At 42.1% G+C, this 21080-nt stretch overlaps 3 protein-coding genes across 10 annotated transcripts in view; all 3 read left to right on the top strand.

Annotated features, from left to right (window-relative positions):
* The window catches only part of HOXB9 (homeobox B9), a 7346-nt gene extending 1078 nt beyond the window's left edge, over window positions 1-6268 (top strand). Inside the window, exon 2 of the mRNA XM_084496581.1 lies at window positions 3024-6268. Coding sequence (XP_084352707.1) covers window positions 3024-3259 — 236 coding nt within the window. The 3' untranslated portion in view covers window positions 3260-6268. The remainder of the gene's footprint in view (window positions 1-3023) is intronic.
* On the top strand, window positions 3985-14632 carry HOXB8 (homeobox B8). Of its 4 annotated transcripts, none has more exons than XM_084496577.1 (3): window positions 3985-4797; window positions 12217-12595; window positions 13449-14632. In XM_084496577.1, the coding sequence occupies exons 1-3, from the start codon at window positions 4696-4698 to the stop codon at window positions 13754-13756; spliced, it is 789 nt and encodes a 262-aa protein (XP_084352703.1). In that variant the 5' UTR covers window positions 3985-4695; the 3' UTR covers window positions 13757-14632. The 4 variants fall into 4 exon arrangements, with proteins under 4 accessions (XP_084352703.1, XP_084352704.1, XP_084352706.1 ...); XM_084496578.1 differs by having other exon boundaries at window positions 3986-4797; window positions 13452-14632; XM_084496580.1 differs by lacking the exon at window positions 3985-4797 and having other exon boundaries at window positions 11300-12595; window positions 13452-14632.
* A 76-nt stretch (window positions 14633-14708) lies between these two features.
* Window positions 14709-20943, top strand: HOXB7 (homeobox B7). 5 transcript variants are annotated; one of them, XM_084496585.1, is made up of 5 exons: window positions 14735-14814; window positions 14909-14940; window positions 15543-15719; window positions 16210-17008; window positions 19989-20943. In XM_084496585.1, the coding sequence occupies exons 4-5, from the start codon at window positions 16609-16611 to the stop codon at window positions 20240-20242; spliced, it is 654 nt and encodes a 217-aa protein (XP_084352711.1). In that variant the 5' UTR covers window positions 14735-14814; window positions 14909-14940; window positions 15543-15719; window positions 16210-16608; the 3' UTR covers window positions 20243-20943. The 5 variants fall into 5 exon arrangements, with proteins under 5 accessions (XP_084352714.1, XP_084352713.1, XP_084352711.1 ...); XM_084496588.1 differs by lacking the exon at window positions 15543-15719 and having other exon boundaries at window positions 14709-14814; window positions 16726-17008; XM_084496587.1 differs by lacking the exon at window positions 15543-15719 and having other exon boundaries at window positions 14732-14814; window positions 16213-17008.
* Window positions 20944-21080: the final 137 nt, after the last annotated feature.

Below are 21080 nucleotides of genomic sequence, written 5' to 3'. Positions count from 1 at the left end.
AGCAGAGAGGTCTTTTCCATGCCCGTTGCTCTCATTTACCTCGGCAGATTCAGGGAGAGGCTCTCCTCCTCATACTTTTTCGTGTTTTTTGGTGGTGGTGGCAGTGGATTTCAGTGTTTGTTTTGTTGTTGGTTTTGATTGTTGCCTTCTTGGGGGGGGGGTGTTTATTTATATTTATTTGTTTGTTAAATGTTACGGTTCAGGGTATAACTATTTCACAGCCATATGATATTTCTTAGTTTAAAAAAAAAAAAAAAAAAAAAAAAGAGGGGAGGGGGTGTCTCCAGATTAATTAGTTCTTAATTTGTAAGGTAGCCAGATAGGGGAACAGTTAAAATTGAGCATATGCTTTTTCAGTGACCTGATTAAGTTTTTTGTTTGTTTGTTTGTTTTTTTCTGATCTACAATATAGAACAGAAAACCTTTCTTCTTGAAAGTACTTAATACTACTATAATTAATGCTATTATTATTATTATTAATAATAATATTATTATTAAAATTATGCGAAAGCATTTAAGTAAAAAAGAATCAGTACCTTCACCTCACGCAGTTTCGGTTGATACCTAGTTTCCATCTGAAAGGTAAAAGTGACCGAAAGCTTATGTTGGAGGTGAGAGAGAAACCACCATGGTAAATATTTTGCAATGAAAGCCGAAGTTGTATAAACTTCCCGGCTGGAAATGGCAGAGAAACAGCCCCTGCCGAGGGTATAGCTCTGCAGAGTGTATGCAGGACACACTGTCACAGTCATTCTTTTTCCTCCTGAATTAACTTTTTTTTTTTTTTTTTTTTTTCCCCACCAACATGCAAGAGCAACAGAGATTGCTATTGCTACCATAGAATTAAAAATATTCTCAGTATATTCTCGAGCCTCGTGATTTCCTTTCCTCTGTGTCCAGGATGTTATGGTGACATTTTTTTCCTATCATTTAACTTGCACCATGCACGCGCACGCACACACACTCACACACAGGCGCGCGAAAAAGAAAGTCCTGTTCTATTGTACTGGGCAGAGATCCAGAACAAACTGCAACCGTGAGGTGAATGATTTGAAAGAATTAAATATCCAGGTTCTGTGCTCAATGTCCCTGAAATTGAATATATAAAAATCTTGTCCAAGAAAATGTTATTATGTTATAAGTAAGTGCAGGGACCCACGCTAAGAGGATGCTGTGTGGTTTCTATGGCATGTGGTTAAGATGCATATTTTGTTTTAAATAATAGTTTAATTTGGGGTAATGTTGAGAGCCTGCCAGGGCTGGAAGACGGAGCTGTTTTGCAGAAAGTGCTCCCACCAATTTCCCTGACTCTTTCAATTTTTGAAAGTATTTCACAATAATGAATCTCTACACTGTATATGGCACCGGGATCTGTTAATTTATTTGCCAGATTTTAAAGAGTGCATGTGCCAGAACTTCTACTAATTCGCTTGCCAGTTTAGGCACGTATATACAGTAAGTAGGTAAAACAATACTCGCATTTAAAATATCTCATATTTTACCGATCCAAGATATAACCAAAAAAATAAAATCAAACCAAATAAATGTCTGTTATGAAGCACAGCCCTCCATACCCATTAAAGGATGGGTAGCAGGATTAACAGTATCAATTATTAACAGCTTTCTTCCTCTTTAATATTTAATTCTGCATATTAGATTAAGTCAATTACATTAAGGAAATAGCCGTGCAAATTTGTAAGAGGCAGTACTTACAATGGAAGATTAACCGGATTATTTTTAAAAAATATTCAATATATTTAATTTTACAAAGAGGAAATGTTCTGATGGCGCGCGTGTGTGTGTATGTATATATTTATAATGGTCCATTTAATTGGTGTAAAGTTTTATGGCTTCAGTCACAATTTCAGAGAACGAAAAGGAAATAAAATAGAAATACGTGGTCTGTCTATAAACCTTCATTTTGTTTTTCCAGTATTCAGTTACCCAACGGTCCTCTAAAATTTGCATGTGATTAGTAAATGCTCTATTGTTTATCCCAAAAGGACTTCACCTTTGTGTGCAACCTTCCCATAGTACCTTCCCCAAGTACTGTGTCTGTGGGACTCATTTCTAAAATGTCGTGTCCTGTCCCGTCCCCCCCACACCATCCCCCACTCCACCCCACCCCGGCTTGATTAGGTTTATTCCTGAAATGTGCTTTTTGCAAAAGATTCCCACGTAACTTCTCCCATACGCGAGAGTGACGGGCAGTCTGTTATTTATTTTTGGCTGCATTTCTCCCCTTCGAAGCAGCCCTGCAAATGTCCGTGTCTCTGCATAACACTGTCCAGATCTCCGGCAGGAGAGTGCAGCTAGCCCTCAGAGGATTTTTATGGTATCAAGACCATTTCTTGCCACATAGCAAAATAGGCAGAATTTATGAAAGTTTTTTTTTTTTCAGACATCGTCTCAATACTCTTTGCCTTCACGCTGTGTCTGTAGGAGTGCATCTGGAGACACGTGGGAAAACACATCTGAATTATATATATAATTTTTGCATTGGTTTCTCTGAGTATAGCATATGGAACGCGCAGATAGGCATTATGCAAATCTGTAAGTGCATGTATGTGGGTGTTTTCTGGTATGGATAGACCTGGCAAAAAGTCGGCGGGAGCTCTGCTACTGGGTACAGAAGACACGTGTGCACCCAAACATACATGTGCGCAAGCATGTATGTGCAAGTGAGCATGTGTGCGCAGACATGTATGTGCACACAGACACGCGGGGAAATCTAACGCGCTGCTGCTTCTTGCCTGCAGCCCAGACCCCCACCCGCGGAGGCGCAGGGGACGGGCGCGGCAGCTTTTCGGGACTGGGGCACCCCCCACATCCACGCGGGTTTGTTCGTCCTGACGATGCTCTACTATTATCATAGGGCCTCTGCTGCCAGCTCATATCTCAGTGAGCATTTTTCACTCGGGTGTGCATATCCGTATGTATAATCTTAATATTTGATGGCATGATTAAAACCTTCTGAGAAACACTCAAGCTGCATCGTATTGATCTTGCTGCTTTTCTTTCAGCCAACCCAGCTGCCAGCTGGCTTCACGCCCGTTCCTCCAGAAAAAAGCGATGCCCTTACACGAAATACCAGACCCTGGAACTAGAGAAGGAGTTTTTATTCAATATGTACCTGACGAGGGACCGTAGACATGAAGTGGCCAGACTCCTCAACCTGAGTGAGAGACAAGTCAAAATCTGGTTTCAGAACCGAAGGATGAAAATGAAGAAAATGAACAAGGAACAGGGCAAAGAGTGAAAACCAGAAAAGCAGCACCCCTCCCTCCTTCCCCAGCCTCTGCGGCCGCGCATCCGAACTGTAGTGCTAACATACAAATAACCCAAACAACGGGAAATCCTTCCCATTTCCCATCTCCACCTTTGCATGCGAGATGTTGCTTATTATTTTTATCTTCCTAGTGTTGTCACGTATGAGGCAACTTAGCAAAAACTGCAGCTCCTCCTTGGAGACACATGCTGGGTTTTGTTTCTATTTTCTTGTTGTCTTTCTCTATTATCTTTTTTTTATTATTATTATTATTTTATTTTTTCTTCTCCCTACAGCGTTACATAGACACAGGCTCCTGTCTGAGCAGCAGATTTCTCTGCTTGCATTTTCTCCATGGAAGGCAAGACGGCAAACAAAACTGGCCACAAACAGCTCTGGTCCAAGCTTCCACCAAACCACGCTGTCTTTCTTTATCCACGTAAGGACAAAGATTCTCTATAACACTCACAGCACCCCGGTGCACGCAGGCACACAAACACACAGACATACAAACGTTGAGGTGGCCAAGGAACCAGACGATTTAATTAAACTACTGCAAGACAGACACATTCGTAAGACTTGCGTTTAATTGCACCTAACAAATCATTTTCAATTCGTCAACTTTACACTGGACAAGTCGGTTAGTGACAGCCCAACTCCCAGCTGCGCTGGGTTTCTTTATTTCTTTTTCATTTTCTTTTTCTTTTTCCTTTTTTTTTTTTTCCGGTTGGTTTTATTATGCGGGATTTTTATTTCAATCTTGTCATGGCAGATATGTGACTTTGACCTGGAAGTTTAGTAGGATCTTTACAGGCAAACATCCTCATCTGGTAGCTTTATATTGGGTCACTTGGAAGAGGAGAAAAGACGAGGAGGGAGACGAGAGTGCGTGTGGGGGGCACTCTCAGAGCCGCATTGTAAATTATTTAGGAGAAAAGGGGGCGGAAGAACCCCTGCCAACTTATTCCTAACTTTTAGAGGACAGGAAGAATGGGATTTTCTAGTTAAAAAACTACCTTAGTAGAGCTGTAAGAGAGGGAAAGGTTGTGTTCTTAGTGCTAGCATATTTATAATTTATTGTGAATTGACTTTTCCTAAAGCAGTAGGCTGTTGCAGAGATAAAGTGCCAACCATAGAGTGTGTGTATTTCTTCCTCCTCCTGTTTGACGAGATGCTTTTAATACTCCGGTGTTGTGTTTTTTTCGCCTGCTCCGTGGTGAAGCGAGCTCACGGCATGTTTTCCCACTGCGACCCCGTACACTTCGGGGCCCGGTGCCTGGCCGGCCCCGGGGCCGCCACCTCCCCTGGGAGGGAGCCCCGGCCCGCGGGTGGCACCGGGGGCTGCGGCTGCTCCGCGGCTCGGCGCTCACCCACCCTTTTCCCGAAGAGCATCCAGTGTAACAAATATAGACCCTGATTGTTTACAAATGAGGTCTTATGTCATGCCGGACGGAGCTGGTTTCTCATCTGACAGATCCGCTGGAGGTTTCTCTGAACCGCCCGTGAGGGACTGGTTTTCCTTTATCTCTGTAAGACTTAACTTTGTTTTGGGAAGGGGGGGAGGGAGAGGGTGGCGGGTGGGTTAGTACGAGTTGATTACATGGTGGCTATTGTAAAATGTGTTTGTGGTTGTGTTTCTGTGAATGTTGAAGCTCGTTTTCTGTCTCTATTGTGGCTTTTAAGTATACAAAGAGTTCTTCAGTTGTTAGTTGATGGAAAATACCGAAATAAACCTCTCTTTTTTTTTTTTTTTTTTTTTTTTTTTTCTTCGTGTGCAAATTTGTATATTTAGCTGCCAGGAGGCTTTCTAGGAACAACGCAAGTGTAAGGTAGCTTGTTTTAATTGGGTGAATGGGTGGGGAAGAGAAGACACATCGATTTCTGTTGTATATGTTAACGAATCAGTGCAAATCTGATTTCATAAGCTACTAACTTGTGAGTATCCTTAGCATTAGTTTTTGAGACCACTTTTATCTGATATGAACAGAGATTGCCCTGGGAGGAAGTGATGGGAAGATCTCCGTTTTTTCCTTCTTTTTTTTTTTTTTAACTATTTTTTCCCCCAAGTGTTCCTGTTTTATTTTGTTTGTTTCTTCTTTTCATGATCCAGAGATAAGAAACAAGTAGCTGCACCTCGGTGCACCGAAATTTACACCAATTCAATTCCTTATAAAAGGGAAAAAAAATCAAAAAATCTTTCACTCGACCAGAAACCAGTGTGTAAGACAATTTCTCAGAAAGTTTGTTTTAATGCCTAAACTTTCTCTTTTGAAGCTTTCCATCTTTTAGTAGCTCCTCTGGGGCTTCAAAACTTAGGGGGCTTCAAAATTCAATTATCATGTTGCCAGAGAGAGAGAAACTTAACTAAACTTCACCCTGTGTCAAAATATCTATACTCCTTCCTCAAAACTAAATTAAGAAAAAAGCTGTTGTAGATATTCTGAGCTGGAAAAAAAAATGGCGGCAGGATCATTTCTTTAAATCCGAATTTATTAAAAAAAAAAAAGAAAGAAAGAAAGAAAGAAAGAAAGAAAGAAAGAAAAAAAGAATATGAAAAAAATAATTAAAAAGATGATTAGATGTGTTTATCTACCTAATTATTTCAGTTTTATTTGATTCTTCTCAAGGGTGAATGAACTTCTAGATCTGCTTCTTGCTAGGTTTATATATTCCTCATTTTTGGAACTGAGCTTGCAGTTCACTAAATACACATTACTATATTTTTGAGAAGTGTACCCATGATTTAATTGATGTTTGCAACCCATCGGACACTAGAACTTAGAAACGCTTTTCACTTTCTTTAGAGTTGTGGTAAAGAGCAGATATTTTTAAAACAACAACATAAGGTTCTTTTAAAATAGAATTTAAAATATTAGTTCATTTTATTAGGAAATATACTTTAAAAATGTTGGAAAAACTGTCTTCTGTAGCATCAGCCTGGATGTATTTTCTACAGATGTTTAATGCTCCAGAATAAAAATCGATTTTAGAACAACAGTACCTATACGTCATTGTGTTATACTGCTTCGTCTAAAATTTCATAAATATTTTCATTGCGTTTTTCTGCGTTCTTTAGTGTCTCGTTAAATGTATTATAAGAATCAATTTTTGCTTAGGTTAAAAATATGTCCAGAGACAAATGGAAGTAATTCCTTTCCAGTGTAGCAAGTGCTTATTCGGTCTTTTGCAGATTTTATGCGTTTCTAACTCTTTTTTTTTTTTTTTTTTTTTTTTTTTTTTAAGTCAGAGATCGTTAATCTCTTATTGCATTCACCGCTGTTTATTTGTTTGTTTGTTCTTTTTTGAGGTTTTAACTTTTGCATTCTTGCATCAGCAAGATCTACTTCTGGGGACCAGAAGTAGAAGTGCACAGTGGGTAGGCTTTATTTTACTTTCTCTCTGCTTTATACTTCTACTTCCCTATGAAAACTTTGCTAAAGAAAAAATAGAAAACCAAAACAAACAGTGAGAAACCCCACCCTGCCTTCCCTGCTTGGCATCACCTCTGATTTGACACGCGATTCCTTTTTTCAAGGACTCTTTTAGCGGTTACTGTAATTTCGTCTCTAAATTCTTTTGATAATTTGTTGCTTGAGAATAAATACAAACTCCTGGAAAGTGTTTCCACCTATATATTAAAAACAACGACAAACAAACAAATAAACAAAACCTAATATATCAACAAATATACAAACAACAACTGAGACCTGCTCAACCCTACAGGAAGCAGGTACTGAGAAACATAACCAAGAATCTTTTTTTCCACTAATTTTTAACATAATGGGCGCTCTAAAGGGCAATATTTCACTTCTTTAAAAAATCCTTTCTTTGAGGAAGCTCTGAAAAGAAAACAAAAGAAGAAAAAAGATACTTGGAGCTTATTGAGGGAAGAGAGAGAAAGGGAAGTAACTTGTCATAAAAAAAGGAAAATTCAGTGCAGTGTGCTGCAATAAAAGAATATGACCGCTATAAAACTTTATAGGGTATAAATTTCTGAAGGTTAAGGAACTAAACGGCTGTAAAGCAAACAGTGCAAGAAAACTTTCAGGAACTCCTAAATTACTACAACGACTTGGGAATGTGGGGAAACCCAACGTGTAAAAGCTCTTGTTTCTGCTTCAGTCACATACAAAGTTCACCTCCTTTTTATTTTCCCTATGGGAGGGGGTAGGTTAAAAAAGAAGGGGGGGGGGGGGGGGATAAAATGTGGGGAGGGACTTTTGCTAATTTACTCTTCTCTTGCAGTTTCTGTGAAAATCCAGCACTCTGGATTATACCCTTTGTTATTTTGCTGTTGTTGTTCAGTTTTATTATTATTATTATTTTCCTTTAAAGCAATTCCAGGCTGCCAGAATGCTGAGCCGTGCGTACAATAACACCACCACCACACAGATGCACCCCCCACACTCACACACTAAGTTCTGGCGAGACGTCTGGGCTTGGGAAGCTCTTTATCGGTTTACAGCTCCGGCCTTCCCCCTCCAGAGCAGAATGATCAATTGTTTAGTCTCGGAATTTGAAACAATAGAGGTTTTCAAAAGCAACCCCATTTTGTCTCTTTTATTGCTAGTAGAGTGACTGGATGGTGAAGCTTTCGCATCGCAGAGAGCGCTTTCAGCGCTGAGCGGTGCAGAGGAAGAAGCCAGCTCTCCTCTTTCTCACTCCTTTCGCTCCTCACCGCCCTTCGCGGTGGCGGTGCCCCGGCCCTCGCGGGCCCCTCTCCGCAGGCCCGGAGGGGGAAGCGCCGCGGGGCTGCGGTGCCGCCAGGGGCCGCGCGGTGGCGCCATTGCTCCACGAGAGACGCGCGGCTCCCGCGCGCCGCCGCGGGGCTCCTCGAAACACCTTGATTGGATTAGCGGCAGCGGCCGGGCTGTTCGCTACGGGCATGAATAATCCCGAGGCATAAAATATAGGGTTAATTATAGCTATTTTTCCGATTTTATAGGTTACATCTATTTTTTTTCTCTGCGAGGGTAAATTATGTGAGGCTAAAAGAAAAGGGGGGGTGTTAATCTCGTGGCTCTGTGCTGGGATGCAATGAGAGGTGGGACACGCATCTATTGTAAATGTTCGTTAAAAGGGAGAAAAAAAGTCATTTTGTTTTCTGAGAGTTTGGATGGAGGTGGGAGGACAGCTTTATTATCTCAAACCAAAGATTTACGTTTGAAGTACTGGAAAAGAGAGTGGCTCAAAGATTTCGGGAAGAAAGAAGCACATACAAAATCAGGATATTTTTCCTTGGCTATTTAAATTGGCCGTTAGGATGGTTTGCGCTTTCTCATCTCTTTATTTTATTTTATATGTTTTAGCTTTCTTAGCCATCGCCTAAAAATGGGATATACCTTTTAGAATTTGAGCTTTTTTTATATACTTCCTCCTCCTTTTGGTAGAACTGCCGCTGTTTCTTGTCTTCATTAATAGGCTTCAAAATGCTACAATATAGTAAATTAACCTAAACTGCTGTGATCTTACCATGTTTTGTTTTGCGTATAAATACTCCAAAGATGCTGCACCAGCAAAAAAAAATGTAAAATTTTAACTCTATTAGTTCACTTTTTTGTGGGACATCTTTTTCTTCATAATTACAAGACAGTAATTATTCAGACATTGCAATCCTTATATTCAGCTACAACTAGCACAGAAAGAAAAGATGGCAAATATTTCAACATAGTTTTTCATTCAAATTATTATAACAATGCATTTTCTGAATACATGCTCCTCCGAAGATACACAAGAAAATATGCCCATTTCCCGATATGCAGTATTCTGGTGAATAATGTAACAAATTAAAACTATGCACGCAACAGAATAGGAATCATTGCCCAAGCGATTTGATATGTTGTTTAAAGAGTCAAAGTTTAAACATCTCAAGACTCTATTTAAATCCTCTAAAATGAAATACAAATGTAAACAGATACAGATGAAAAAAAAAAAAAAAAAAAAAAAGAGAGAGAGAGAAATACTACCCTTGTGCATTCATTAAAATGCAGAGTAGTGAAAAGTTAAGGTTTACCTAGCGAAAGGTTTGGGGTTCCTTCCTTTCTCTCTCTCACACTTTCTTTCTTTCTTTCTTTCTTGTCAATTCTCAACAAATCTTTTCTCCACCGGGTATTTATAAATTATCTTCTCTCTCTCTCTCACATACACACACACGTGCACATAGATGCACACTTGTTTTTTCTTATAATAGAAACATTTTCCTTTCCTCAGGAATCTGAGTACAGTATATGAATGATTTAAGATCAGCTATTGATTTCTGGTGCATTGATGAGTTACCATCACTTCATGACCATAAAATTCTACTGCACTTGATAAAATGTGAACTTCCAAGAGCAACTTCCCTCAAGCCTTCCCATACTCCATATATGAATGGGAACGGCTTCTATTTTTTATTTAATAAACTTCAATAGATATGAGTACGCCTGTAAACACCCATAGAAGAACATAAATTATTTTCTAAAAATCCTTTAGTCAATTCAAGGTTTTGCTTTCTTGAAAATTCTAGCATCGAGCATCCCCACACCACGCTGTTTATTTCTATTTACTTATGTGCACCATTTCTAGGTTTTTATGTTCAATGATGAAACCAAAATCTGCTCAATCGACAATAAAAGTGTTGAGAAAAATAAAATGTTAACTTGTCTTTTAGGGGGGAAAAGCCTTAATTATACCACTGCAAGTACTTCAACCACAATAATTACTTGAAAAGGCTCTTAGACTCGGCTGAAATTATCCCTACACAAAATAAACGAAACGTGTTTACTTAAATTATTTCTCTAAGGGTGGTTTTAAAGTTTTATTCCGTTATTATCTTTGTTTTCTTTCTTTCTTTCTTTCTTTCTTTCTTTCTTTCTTTCTTTCTTTCTTTCTTTCTTTCTTTCTTTCTTTCTTTCTTTCTTTCTTTCTCTCTGTCTTTTTGTCTACCTTAATTCCTTGCTTATTCCCACTGCCAATGCAGGTACTTTTTACCAAAGCCCAACAAAGCGAGGACTTGTACTCTTTTTCTTGTGGACAGTTGAAAATTGTCCTTCAGCTCAAGGCAGGCAGGAGTAAAAACGTTCTTTATTCACCTTTCCGTGTCAATACTGCGCAGATGGATACAATGGATTTCAGCAGAAATCTACCTAGGGAAAAGGGAAAACAAAAAGAAATGTTTAGAAGAGTGTCTTTAACTTCTACTGGAGGTTGAAGGATTGGAAAATAGAGATGGCAATGCAAGGGGCTTGGAGAGGCGTCGTGGGTGTTAGGCACTCTGGGACAGCATTTAAGTTGGGAGGGTTTGGTGTCGTTATTAGCTGAAATACGCCTCTGTAATATTTGCTGACTGCGATAAATGAATTTCAAAATCTACCCCCTGTGTGTTTAGACTGTGGACATTTGCAGCGTTGGCATCTTAGGGGTAAGTTTACTTCGTTCTTAACAAATGTCAATAAAATAGAAAGCCTCTATCTTATTTCACTTATCCCATCCCCCTTTTCTCCCTACTTTTCATAAGTATCATGAAAAAAAAAAAAAAAAAAGTTATTGGGGACGGGGTGAGGTAGGGAAGCAGCCATCAGTTACTGACCATAAAGGTTCTGTTCTGGATGTGATAAGCGAAACAATACTTTTAGTTTGTAATCATCCCCAAACACATCTTGAACAACTCCTCTGTGTGAGCTGGGCACCGGGGAGGAGGCTGGGAGGGGGCTAGGAGAGAGATTCAAAAAGTCAATGTTATATATGAAAAACTATAATCGTTTTAATTCAATATTGACACCTCAACATCTCGCTGTAATGCGGACGGGTCCAATCGAAACCTCTGTTTTATAGCAGTAGAGGAAAGAACTCGTAAAATCCTAACGGCTTTTATGTAGTGCGGTATAAACAACAACAACATCCCCGGCTTTATGGCATTTTATAGTTTGTTAAACAGTTTACAGCCTTTTTTGGGGCTATTACAAATGCAATTCCCTTCATGTGATAGTTAAACCTTTATCAATAATAAGGAAATTGATCATTAAAATGTTAAATATGACTACCTCGTTTGTTTTAAAATATGTTTAGGGTAAGAAGCTGTATGATTTGATAACTTGTATTAAAATACCAATTACATTTATAGGACCTTTTAAAACTGGTAGCAATTAAATCGTGTTCTTTTACAGTTTTCCAAAGCGACCCTGACATTTAAAAAGGCTAAAACTGCCTCGTTAAAATTTTGAAATTAACGACTGAGAGCGCCTCTCTTTAATTTTCCAGCACTCCCCAAAAAATCAATCTTTTGGGTGGTCTAGGTATGTGATTTGTTGTGAGGCGAGAGATATCTCATTAATGTAGGTAGTTAAACATATTTAATCCGTATATTCACCCCACCTCCTTCTCCCTCTCTCTCGCGCTCCCTCTCCCTCTCTCTCGCTCCCTCTCTCTCTCTCTCTCTCTCTCTCCCCCCCTCGCTTGCTTTTCCTTCTTTATTCTCTCACACTCTTCCTTTCACAATCATGCAGTGCAGAGTCCGTGTGGAGTAAGGAGAAGCCAATAGGATGAGGTTTTGGTAATAGATGCAAATGATCATGAAAAGACACTGCAAAATATGAAACAACTCATTTGCGCTGAAGTAAATCACTGAAAACTGTTTATGAACTGGCATCTCTTCTTGGAAATGTAAAGCGAGAACTCTTTAAGTGGTGATTTTTTTTTTTTTTAGGGGTGGGGGGGAGGAAAGAATTCAATATCATGCAGGCTTAGAGTTTTGATTATATCCTCCTTTTATATTCCTGGAAAACACAAACTGTCGTTGCTTAGCATCTTAGCGCTTTCTTTTTTTGCTGATAGATTCCCGTGGTCAGGTTTGGTTGGCTACTTCTTCTTTTTTTTTTTTTTTTTTTTTTTTTTTCCTCCTCCGAACAAATATTATTATTTAAATTAAGATGAGCTCTTATTTTGTCAACTCACTCTTCTCCAAATACAAGACCGGGGACTCCTTGCGTCCCAATTACTATGACTGTGGGTTCGCTCAGGATCTTGGGGGCAGACCCACGGTGGTGTACGGACCCAGCACGGGTGGCACCTTCCAGCATCCGACCCAAATCCAGGAGTTTTACCACGGAGCATCCTCACTCTCCAGCTCCCCTTACCAACAGAATCCCTGCGCCGTGGCGTGCCATGGGGACCCCAGCAACTTCTATGGCTACGACCCCTTGCAAAGGCAGAGCCTCTTCAGCGCCCAGGAGTCGGACTTGGTGCAGTACACGGACTGCAAGCTTGCTGCCAGCGGCCTTGGAGAGGAGGCGGAGAGCTCGGAGCAGAGTCCTTCTCCGACCCAGCTTTTCCCCTGGATGCGACCGCAAGGTGAGGCGAGATGGAAAGGACAGCGAAGGAGTGTTTCCAGAGCCCATAAAGTATCCCTTTCTCTTTCTTTATTTCTTTATTTCTTTCTCTCTCTCTCTCTTTTCTTTCTCTCTCTCTCTTTCTTTCTGTCTGTCTGTCCCTCTTTCTTTCTGTCTTTTTCTTTCTCTCTTTCTTTCACTCCCTTTTTCTTCCCCAGTGACTGTATTTTACTGCTTTATGAGGGTAAACTTTTGCACTTGTAAATTGCTTTATAGTTTAATTACCCTGAAGGAGACCTTTTCTTTTGGGGGCTCAGCGAGCCGGGCTTTCAGTGGAAGGAAGCATCCTTAAAGTTTATGGCACTTTTACAGCCTTAAAAAGACTCTCATTTTCTGTTTTGCGTTTGATTGGGGATTTTGGTCGTGCTGCTTGCCCTCCCTGGGCTGCAGCTCTTTTTTTGTGTGGGCAGCCTCCTGGATCCTAGGGAGCCAGAGTATGTTGTGTTGTTCGGGTAATAATAAGTGTACAAGTGAAGGCTTTAGCTGAGCTGCTTGTAGTGGGCTTGTGTGTGACCCTCCCCCTCCTCCGCCACCATCACCCTTTTCCTTTATAACCATCTTCCCTTTTATAATGTAATACAACAGTCTTTCCTTCTCCCTGTTTGCTTCCTGCCTTTGCTTCTGCGAGTCCTTTCTTCCTCCCCCTCCCATGTGTATGTGTGAGGGGGGAGTGAGTGTGTGTGTGTGTGTGTGTCTGCGAGTCTGTGTCTGTGTGTGTCTGTGTGTGTGTATACGCCTATTCCCGAGCCTGGTTTATGTATCTTTCAACCTCCTTCTCTTCTTCCCCTTTCCACCCAACCTTTGCAATTCCCCAGCAGCCGCTGGACGGAGGAGGGGGAGGCAAACCTACAGCCGCTACCAGACGCTGGAACTGGAGAAGGAATTTCTATTTAATCCCTACCTGACCCGCAAACGGAGGATCGAGGTCTCGCATGCCCTGGGATTGACAGAAAGGCAGGTCAAAATCTGGTTCCAGAACAGGAGGATGAAATGGAAAAAGGAAAACAACAAAGACAAGTTTCCCAGCAGCAAATGCGAGCAGGAAGAACTGGAAAAACAGAAAATGGAAAGAGCGCAGGAGGTGGACGAGGAAGGGGAAGCACAGAAGGTGGACAAGAAATAAAAGGATTTTTAAGGACTGAAAGGCAAGCGCTGCTGGGGTGGAAGAGCCCTTAAGCCCCACATTAATGGTAGTTAATGTAAGGGAGGGGTGGGAAACAACAATGCATAGAAAAGAGAAAGAAAAGAAGAAGAAGAAAAAAAACCCATTTTATTGCTGTAAAACAATATAGCTGTAAGCACCACTTTCCTGATTATCCTTTGAAACAATGAACAGTATGCAAAAATGGTCTGGAGGTCTCTCCTGCCTTTTGCCAGTTATTAACTAGTGGTAGTGTAACGCAATAGCTTATGTAAAACATGACTGTGAATTTTTTTCTCTCTCTCTCTCTCTGTCTTTCTGTCTCTCTCTTCTTTCTTGGGGGGTGGGTTGGTTAACATAGCTTTCAATGCTATAGAAGTTATGTGGAATTACATTTGTGCACTTTTTTTAAAATTTCCACTTTTTTTGTTGTGGTTTATCTGTATGTACTGGAGGTAGCGATTGACACAAACATCCCAACAACATGAAACTGCCTATTTATGCTACAGTTATCTCTCTCTTTCTCTCTTTACTTTCCTTACTTCTGTTCTTTTGTTCGTTTCATTTTGTTTTGCTTTGTTTTGTTTTCGATTTTTGAATGTCTCTTAAAAAAAAAAAAAAAAAGGAGAAAAAAAAAAGCATAAAAAAGCGTTTTCCTCTCCTTTAGTTAGCATGCGCACAGTGAAGCAAGTTGTAAAGTGATCTTTAGGTTAACTGTGAAAAAGAATGTATACTGTATACGTGAATTACTTTATTGGGGGAACTAATGATATATTTTGTTGTTCTTTCATCACTTTGTTCTATTGTCTAAACCTGGAAGCAGCGGAAGAAAGTTACAATAAAGTTTACAAGCGAGAATTCCGTGACATCATTCTTTTACCCTGCTCCATTTCCTCCAGGACCACTTTGATAGAAAGGAAATAAAAGTCATTGTGTCGGAGCTGCAGCCTTCGCCATCAAAGACTTCTTCGCCTGTAGAGATGCTGGCAGGCTGGATCGCTGCTAGGACAGGCAGAGGCAGTGGCTGGGGCCGGAGAGCTGTATGGGAACCGTGGAGAAGGGGCGGGGGGGTGAGGGGGGCAACTGCGATGGCTTCTTCTGTTGTTGTTTCTAACTGTTCATGTGTGGTGACAGGTTGGAAAGCTGTGTGGAAATCCTTCCTGAAGGTAATGTGTGTTTTTCTTTCTTTCTTTCTTTTTCTTTCTTTCTTTCTTTCTTTCTTTCTTTCTTTCTTTCTTTCTTTCTTTCTTTCTTTCTTTCTTCCTTCCTTCCTTCCTTCCTTCCTTCCTTCCTTCCTTCCTTCCTTCCTTCCTTCCTTCCTTCCTTCCTTCCTTCCTTTCTTTCTTTCTCTCTCTCTCTCTCTCTTTCTCTCTCTCTCCCTCTTTCTCTCTCTCTCTCTCTTTTCCTTCCTTCCTTCCTTCCTTCCTTCCTTCCTTCCTTCCTTCCTTCCTTCCTTCCTTCCTTCCTTCCTTCCTTCCTTCCTTCCTTCCTTCCTTCCTTCCTTCCTTCCTTCCTTCCTTCTTTCTCTCTCCTTCTTTTTCTCTCTTTCTTTTTTCTCTCTTTCTTTCTCCCTCTTTCTTTCTCTCCTCTCTCTCTTTCTCTCTCTCTCTTCCCCCCCTCCCCCCTCCCCTTCTTTCCCTTTCCCCTTCTTTCCCTCTCCCCTCCTCTACATCTCTCCGTCTCTCCTCACCCTACTTTCTCCACAAGATAGAGCCCAGGTCTGAGTCACTGTCCTTTCTTCCCACTGGTCTGTCTGCAAAATCGCCAGTTGTGCGGCTGAGCTGCTCTCTGCCCCATCGTCTAGTGAATTCTCCTGCCATGGAAAGAGAGAGAGTATGGTATATGGGGATGCACACACATCCCCTTGCAACTTAACCTTGGGAAAAGAGAAACAATGCAAATCCTAGATGCACATCCACCATTGTCTGAGCTGCTTTTTGTGCCAGTAAGACTTTATTTCTTTCTTACCACCCCCAAAAAGAAAAAGAAAAAATAAAGGCAAGTCACATTTTGGAAGGTCTCTCTGCTTCTCCAGCAGAAAGCAAATCAGCCAGCTGGTAACGCTTTACTTATAATTGTAATTGAGTCCTGCAGAACCGCTGACACGTTGAACAAGGGATCTGTACAGTCTTTATTTTTTGCAACAAGAAAAGCAAATGCCAGCTCAATACGAAACTCAAAGCCCGTGGCACTGGAATAAATTAGATATAGAACTGAAAGGCATTTGGAAAAAGAATCCTGAATCTATTAGGTATCAATCAGACATTTGTCCTTTGGGGGGTGGTCGCAGAGGGGGAGAGGGTCAAGGGGGGAGGAGAGGAAATTATGTACTGTCTTGTGAAAAAGTACCTCGGAGCCAGGGAAATGGTGCGAAGGAGGGAATTTTAGACGGGATCAATAAAAGGATAAATAGAGCTCCACTCCTTTTCCTCCAGCAGAGAGAGACCGAGAGGAAGATGCTGGTTTATCAGCAACGTGCTTTTACACCCCCCTCGCCTTTCTCTTTCTCCCTCGGTCTCAGCTGAAAACTGATTACAGGTTGCTTATCGACTCCAGCACAATTTCACCCCTTCCAGCATAGATCTTGGAGGGTTTTATATCGCATCAATTATTTATCATATTTTATAAATCCAGCAGCACTACAATTTTTTGCCCCTGAGGAGGGAGCGGGCGGCGATTGGCGCCGCCGGAGCCACGTGCCCGCGCGTCACATGGGCCGGGAGGAAAAAGGGCTCCTTTTTGGTGTAAATCTGGACTCTAATTCCGTAATATATCACGGTACCTCGTAAAACCGACACTAAAACGTCCCGACCTACAAATCACCCGGCCAAATTATGAGTTCATTGTATTATGCGAATGCTTTATTTTCTAAATATCAAGCCGCAAGTTCGGTTTTCCCATCCGGAGTCTTTCCCGAGCAAACTTCTTGCGCTTTCGCCTCCAACACCCAGCGATCGGGGTATGGGGCCGGATCCACTCCTCCCTTCGCCGCCTCCATGCCCGGGCTCTACTCCAGTGGCAGCGCCGTGCACCCCCAGACCCCCACCATGTACTCCTCCGGCTACGGCCTGGAGCCCAGCTCCTTCAACATGCACTGTTCCCCCTTTGAGCAAAACCTCTCCATGATGTGCCCGGGAGATGTCTCCAAGCAGAATTGCAACAAAACGGACCAGAGGGACTCAGATTTGCAAAGCGACAGTAACTTCCGCATCTACCCCTGGATGAGGAGCACAGGTAAGCCCAAGCCTCCTTAAAGAGAGGAGCTCGGGGAGGTGGGGGGAGTGTAAATTATTTTATGGCGTGCGCGGGGGGTGGCGGAGGGGGAGGGGAGGGGGGAATTGTCCCCAACTCCTTTCATGACGTTTCATCGAAAACGAATCTCCGTCTTCAAAAGGGAGAGAGAGAGAGAGAAACCCCCGCAATAAAGCCATCCTTTTAGCTTTAAATATTTATAAGTGTTGCTTGGGCTGTGTATGTGCCATCCAAAAGGCAGTTTGTCTTAGAGGGGACAGACAGAGCTGCAGAAATAATGGCCATCCCCTTCTTCTCCTATATTTACAGGATGAAGATTGTGCTACCCCAACGTAGATATAGATATAGATTCTGAAATGAACTATTTATGGGAGGTACCCACAAGCTTGTTTTGTTAGGTTTCAAAACCTTCATTTGGCAGCCCCTCACCGCAATGTCCCAGATGCTGCAATTAAGCCTAGCATGTTACCATCAGAAACAGCAACACATCATTCCTTGTTCAGTAAAAACCCTTCTCTCAAAACCCTGACATTCCAGCCGGGATCTGGATGGATGGATGGATGGATGGATGGATGGATGGATGGATGGATGGATATAAGGACTGTGAGAGGGAGACCACTTTTATCCGTGTGACCGCCAGAAAAATCCAAGCCAGGCAGGCAGCCCGCGGAAGCGTGCGGTGTGCTCTGCGCCCTGGGAAAGTCTCTTAGGAGGCGGTGGGGCTTGTCCTGGGGTGCTCAGCGTGGAGTTGGGGCTTCCGGGCAGCTGCCGCGGCGCTGGCAGCGCAGCCCCGCGGGAGGCCGCGTAGAGGTCCGCGAGGAACGGAAGGGGGGCGCCCCGCAGCGGGACGCGCTGCCGCCCGCCTCTCCCTCAGTGACCCACTCCACGCCGGGCCGCCGCGCTGCCTACGTTCACGAGAGTGCTCCATCTCCGTGTATTAGTGTCAATTAACATTTAATAAACATCCCGTTCCCTCGCACGGGAGCGCCCCGGCTCTACCCGGGTCCATGGAAGGAGAGCCTGAGACCGGGCTTCTCCGGGGCTCCGGACCCCAGCCGGGGCACGCCGGCCGGCGGTGGGAGAAAGGCGCTGCTGTCCTGTCTGGGAGACGAGAACGCGTGAGCTCATTTCTACAGACCCCCGGCTTCGCCGGAGCCAAATTGCAACTTGAGAGCATCCCTGAGACCAAACCTCACACTGCAGCCAAATATTCGGAATGTGTCTTGTTAGTAAATTTCGGGGGCGACCGGACTGTGGGCCAGAATCCCTGCAAAGTAAAGGAAAAAGAAACCAACAGAGCAGCCAATACACCGCAGCTTATAAAGGCAGGAGATATCATCACAGCTATTTGGTGGTCTGTTCTTTCCAGTACCTGCTCTACAGTTTGTTCACTTTTATAGTTGATTTATCAAAGACCAAATATTTCTGGTCGTAAACACTTCGTCTCTGCTTTTATCTGACCTTAGATTTAAGAAGACCTCCGACTCTGCCCCCCCTCCCCCCCTTTCTCCCCTTAGCATGTGACGCTGCGAGGAACAGCACTAGAGAGATCTTAGAAGCAGAGAAAAAGCACGAGCGTCCCTGCACTACAAACCCTGGATGCTCTGGGATGTGTTCTGCCTAAAACTAAAGAAACTCGATCTCGGTCATAAAAGCGGGTTCTCGTCTGCCGCCCGACACCCCCACCTCCCACCCACCCCCCGCCTGATGCCCACTGTGCGATCGCGCTTGTGGAATTTCATCAGCGAGCAGAGATAGAGTTGTCATCCCTATTCAGCAGCAGTTTATGGCTCTTCCTCTTCAGAGGATTTTACAACCCACATTCCACGACCTGCAGATTTTTGCTTTACAGCTAGCATGGCTATTTTACTTTTTTCTCCTTTTAATGACTAGGTCTTTTCTTCTTTTAAAAAGAAAAAGGAAAAAAAAAAAAAAAAAAAAAAAAAGGAGTCTAGTGGAATGTGTGGAGGAGAGGCCGAGAGCTGCTGTTTGCTAACCCGAGTTCTTTGGGAAATAATAATATATTATACTGCAGATATACACTTACATGGAAAATATAGCCAGGATCACAAACACCATATTGTATAATTATTTCCAGTTGGACTCAGGAAATGTCGGTTTGGAACGGGGTGTGTGTGGAATTAAGGGTCGGGCCCTTTTCCGAGCCCTGCTCACCGACAACACAATAGTAGTGGCGAGTCTGGGATAGGTGTTGAAGCGCTTCTCATGTACGCACACACCCACAGGAATAGCCCGGGGGTATCAGCCCCCATGTCAGCCCCTGCCTGCACAGCCCCAGTGAAGCAGAAGTAACTGCTGTGCCCAAAACATTCATTGAAATAATTAAGACCATAAGACACCTTCCACGCAAGCACCCTGATGACAGCTTTAAGAGAGGACAAATAGTTGGATCTGGGTAGGTATCAGATGCCTCTTACATTCTTGCTCGATGTTTCTGTGTGTATTTATTCCCCAACCATCCTAACTTTCTGGCATCTAAAACTGAAGTAGGAACTCTGAGTCTGACTGGTGCTACGAGAGCAGGAAACTTTCTGAAGTTTGCTGTTCGTTCACGCACTAGCTAGGAGCCACACGCAGGCACAGGCTTATCAGAGATGCATGCAAAAAAACACTACATGCATTTCCTAGAGTAAAGAAAATGAAACGTTCAGTGGTTTCAAAGCTATGAACAGGAAGAGTGGGAAAAGCTTCTAGAATGGGGAGCAGATTTTGAAAATGAAAAAGGAAGATAGTCTCATGTTGCACAGTTCATCCGAGGATTTTGTGCTCCTGTGGAACTCAAGTGGATGGTGCTTGCTAGGCTGCACCACAAGACAAAAGAAAGATGGCAAAACCTAACAGCAGCATCAAAACAACACTCCCTCCCTCACAAAAAAAAAAAAAAAAAAAAAAAAAAAAAAAAAAAAACAACCACTAATACGAATCTAATTTTGCTTCCCAGGCACTGACAGAAAACGCGGCCGCCAGACCTACACCAGGTATCAGACCCTGGAGCTGGAGAAGGAATTCCACTACAACCGCTACTTGACGAGGAGGAGACGCATCGAGATCGCTCATGCCCTGTGTCTCACAGAGAGACAGATCAAAATCTGGTTCCAGAACAGGCGCATGAAGTGGAAAAAAGAAAATAAAACTGCCTGTTCTGGCTCCGGCAGCCAGGAAAAGCCAGACGTGGAGGACGACGAGGAAGAATGAAAGGGCAAAATGTGGATCCAGGAAACGTGAAAACCCACGCGAACAGAAAAGGGGAAAAACACACTAGAAGAAAAGACTATATATTAAAATACATAAATGATAAGTGCATAAATAATTAAAAACATAGGAATGATGCATTGTGTTTCCTGACACTGAAAGAAAATACTACCTATATTCAAGTCTTTTTTTGGGGGTGGGGGGAGATAAGACAATAGAATAAATATCTACCTATTAAATGTGGCTTTAGAGTCAGAATAGACACATTTTTCTATGTGAGTCTTCCGATAGTACAAGTAATTTGTAAATCTCCGTTTGTATTTCGCTGTGTACTTTTTGGTATGAAGTAATGTGGTCGTGTTTAGCACCTTTAATTTAGAAAATGTGACCTGAAAATCTGAATGCAAATTATACTTAGCGTATATAGAATCGTGTACATAATATGAATGATTATCACCCCCTTTCCCTGTAACCTCTGTGGTTCTTTTCACGTTGCTATGCTGTTTTGTCTGTGTATATTTTTACTGGGACTTCTTCCCTGTTCAAGTCTCTAGGAAAAAAAAAATAATGAATTAATATTGTGCTACGTAAAATGTTGTATATCGAAGTAGCAATTTATTTAATGGCAACGTGTTGCTTTTTGTTTTTCCCTCGTCTGTGATTACTATTCTTCGAAATAAAATTAATTCTCCAATATTCTAGAATCACGTTGGGTTCAGTCCCCTTTTCATATTAAAACAATACACAGGCTTTTGGTTTTACTGTTTTCCCCAAGGAAAATATGTGTAGTAAAATATCTTTTTTATATTAAAACATGCCATGACCTGTAATCTTAATCTTC

The sequence above is a fragment of the Aythya ferina genome (genome assembly GCF_964211825.1).
Source record: "Aythya ferina genome assembly, chromosome: 23".
Taxonomy (NCBI): domain Eukaryota; kingdom Metazoa; phylum Chordata; class Aves; order Anseriformes; family Anatidae; genus Aythya; species Aythya ferina.
This window is presented reverse-complemented; position numbering and strand designations above follow the sequence as displayed.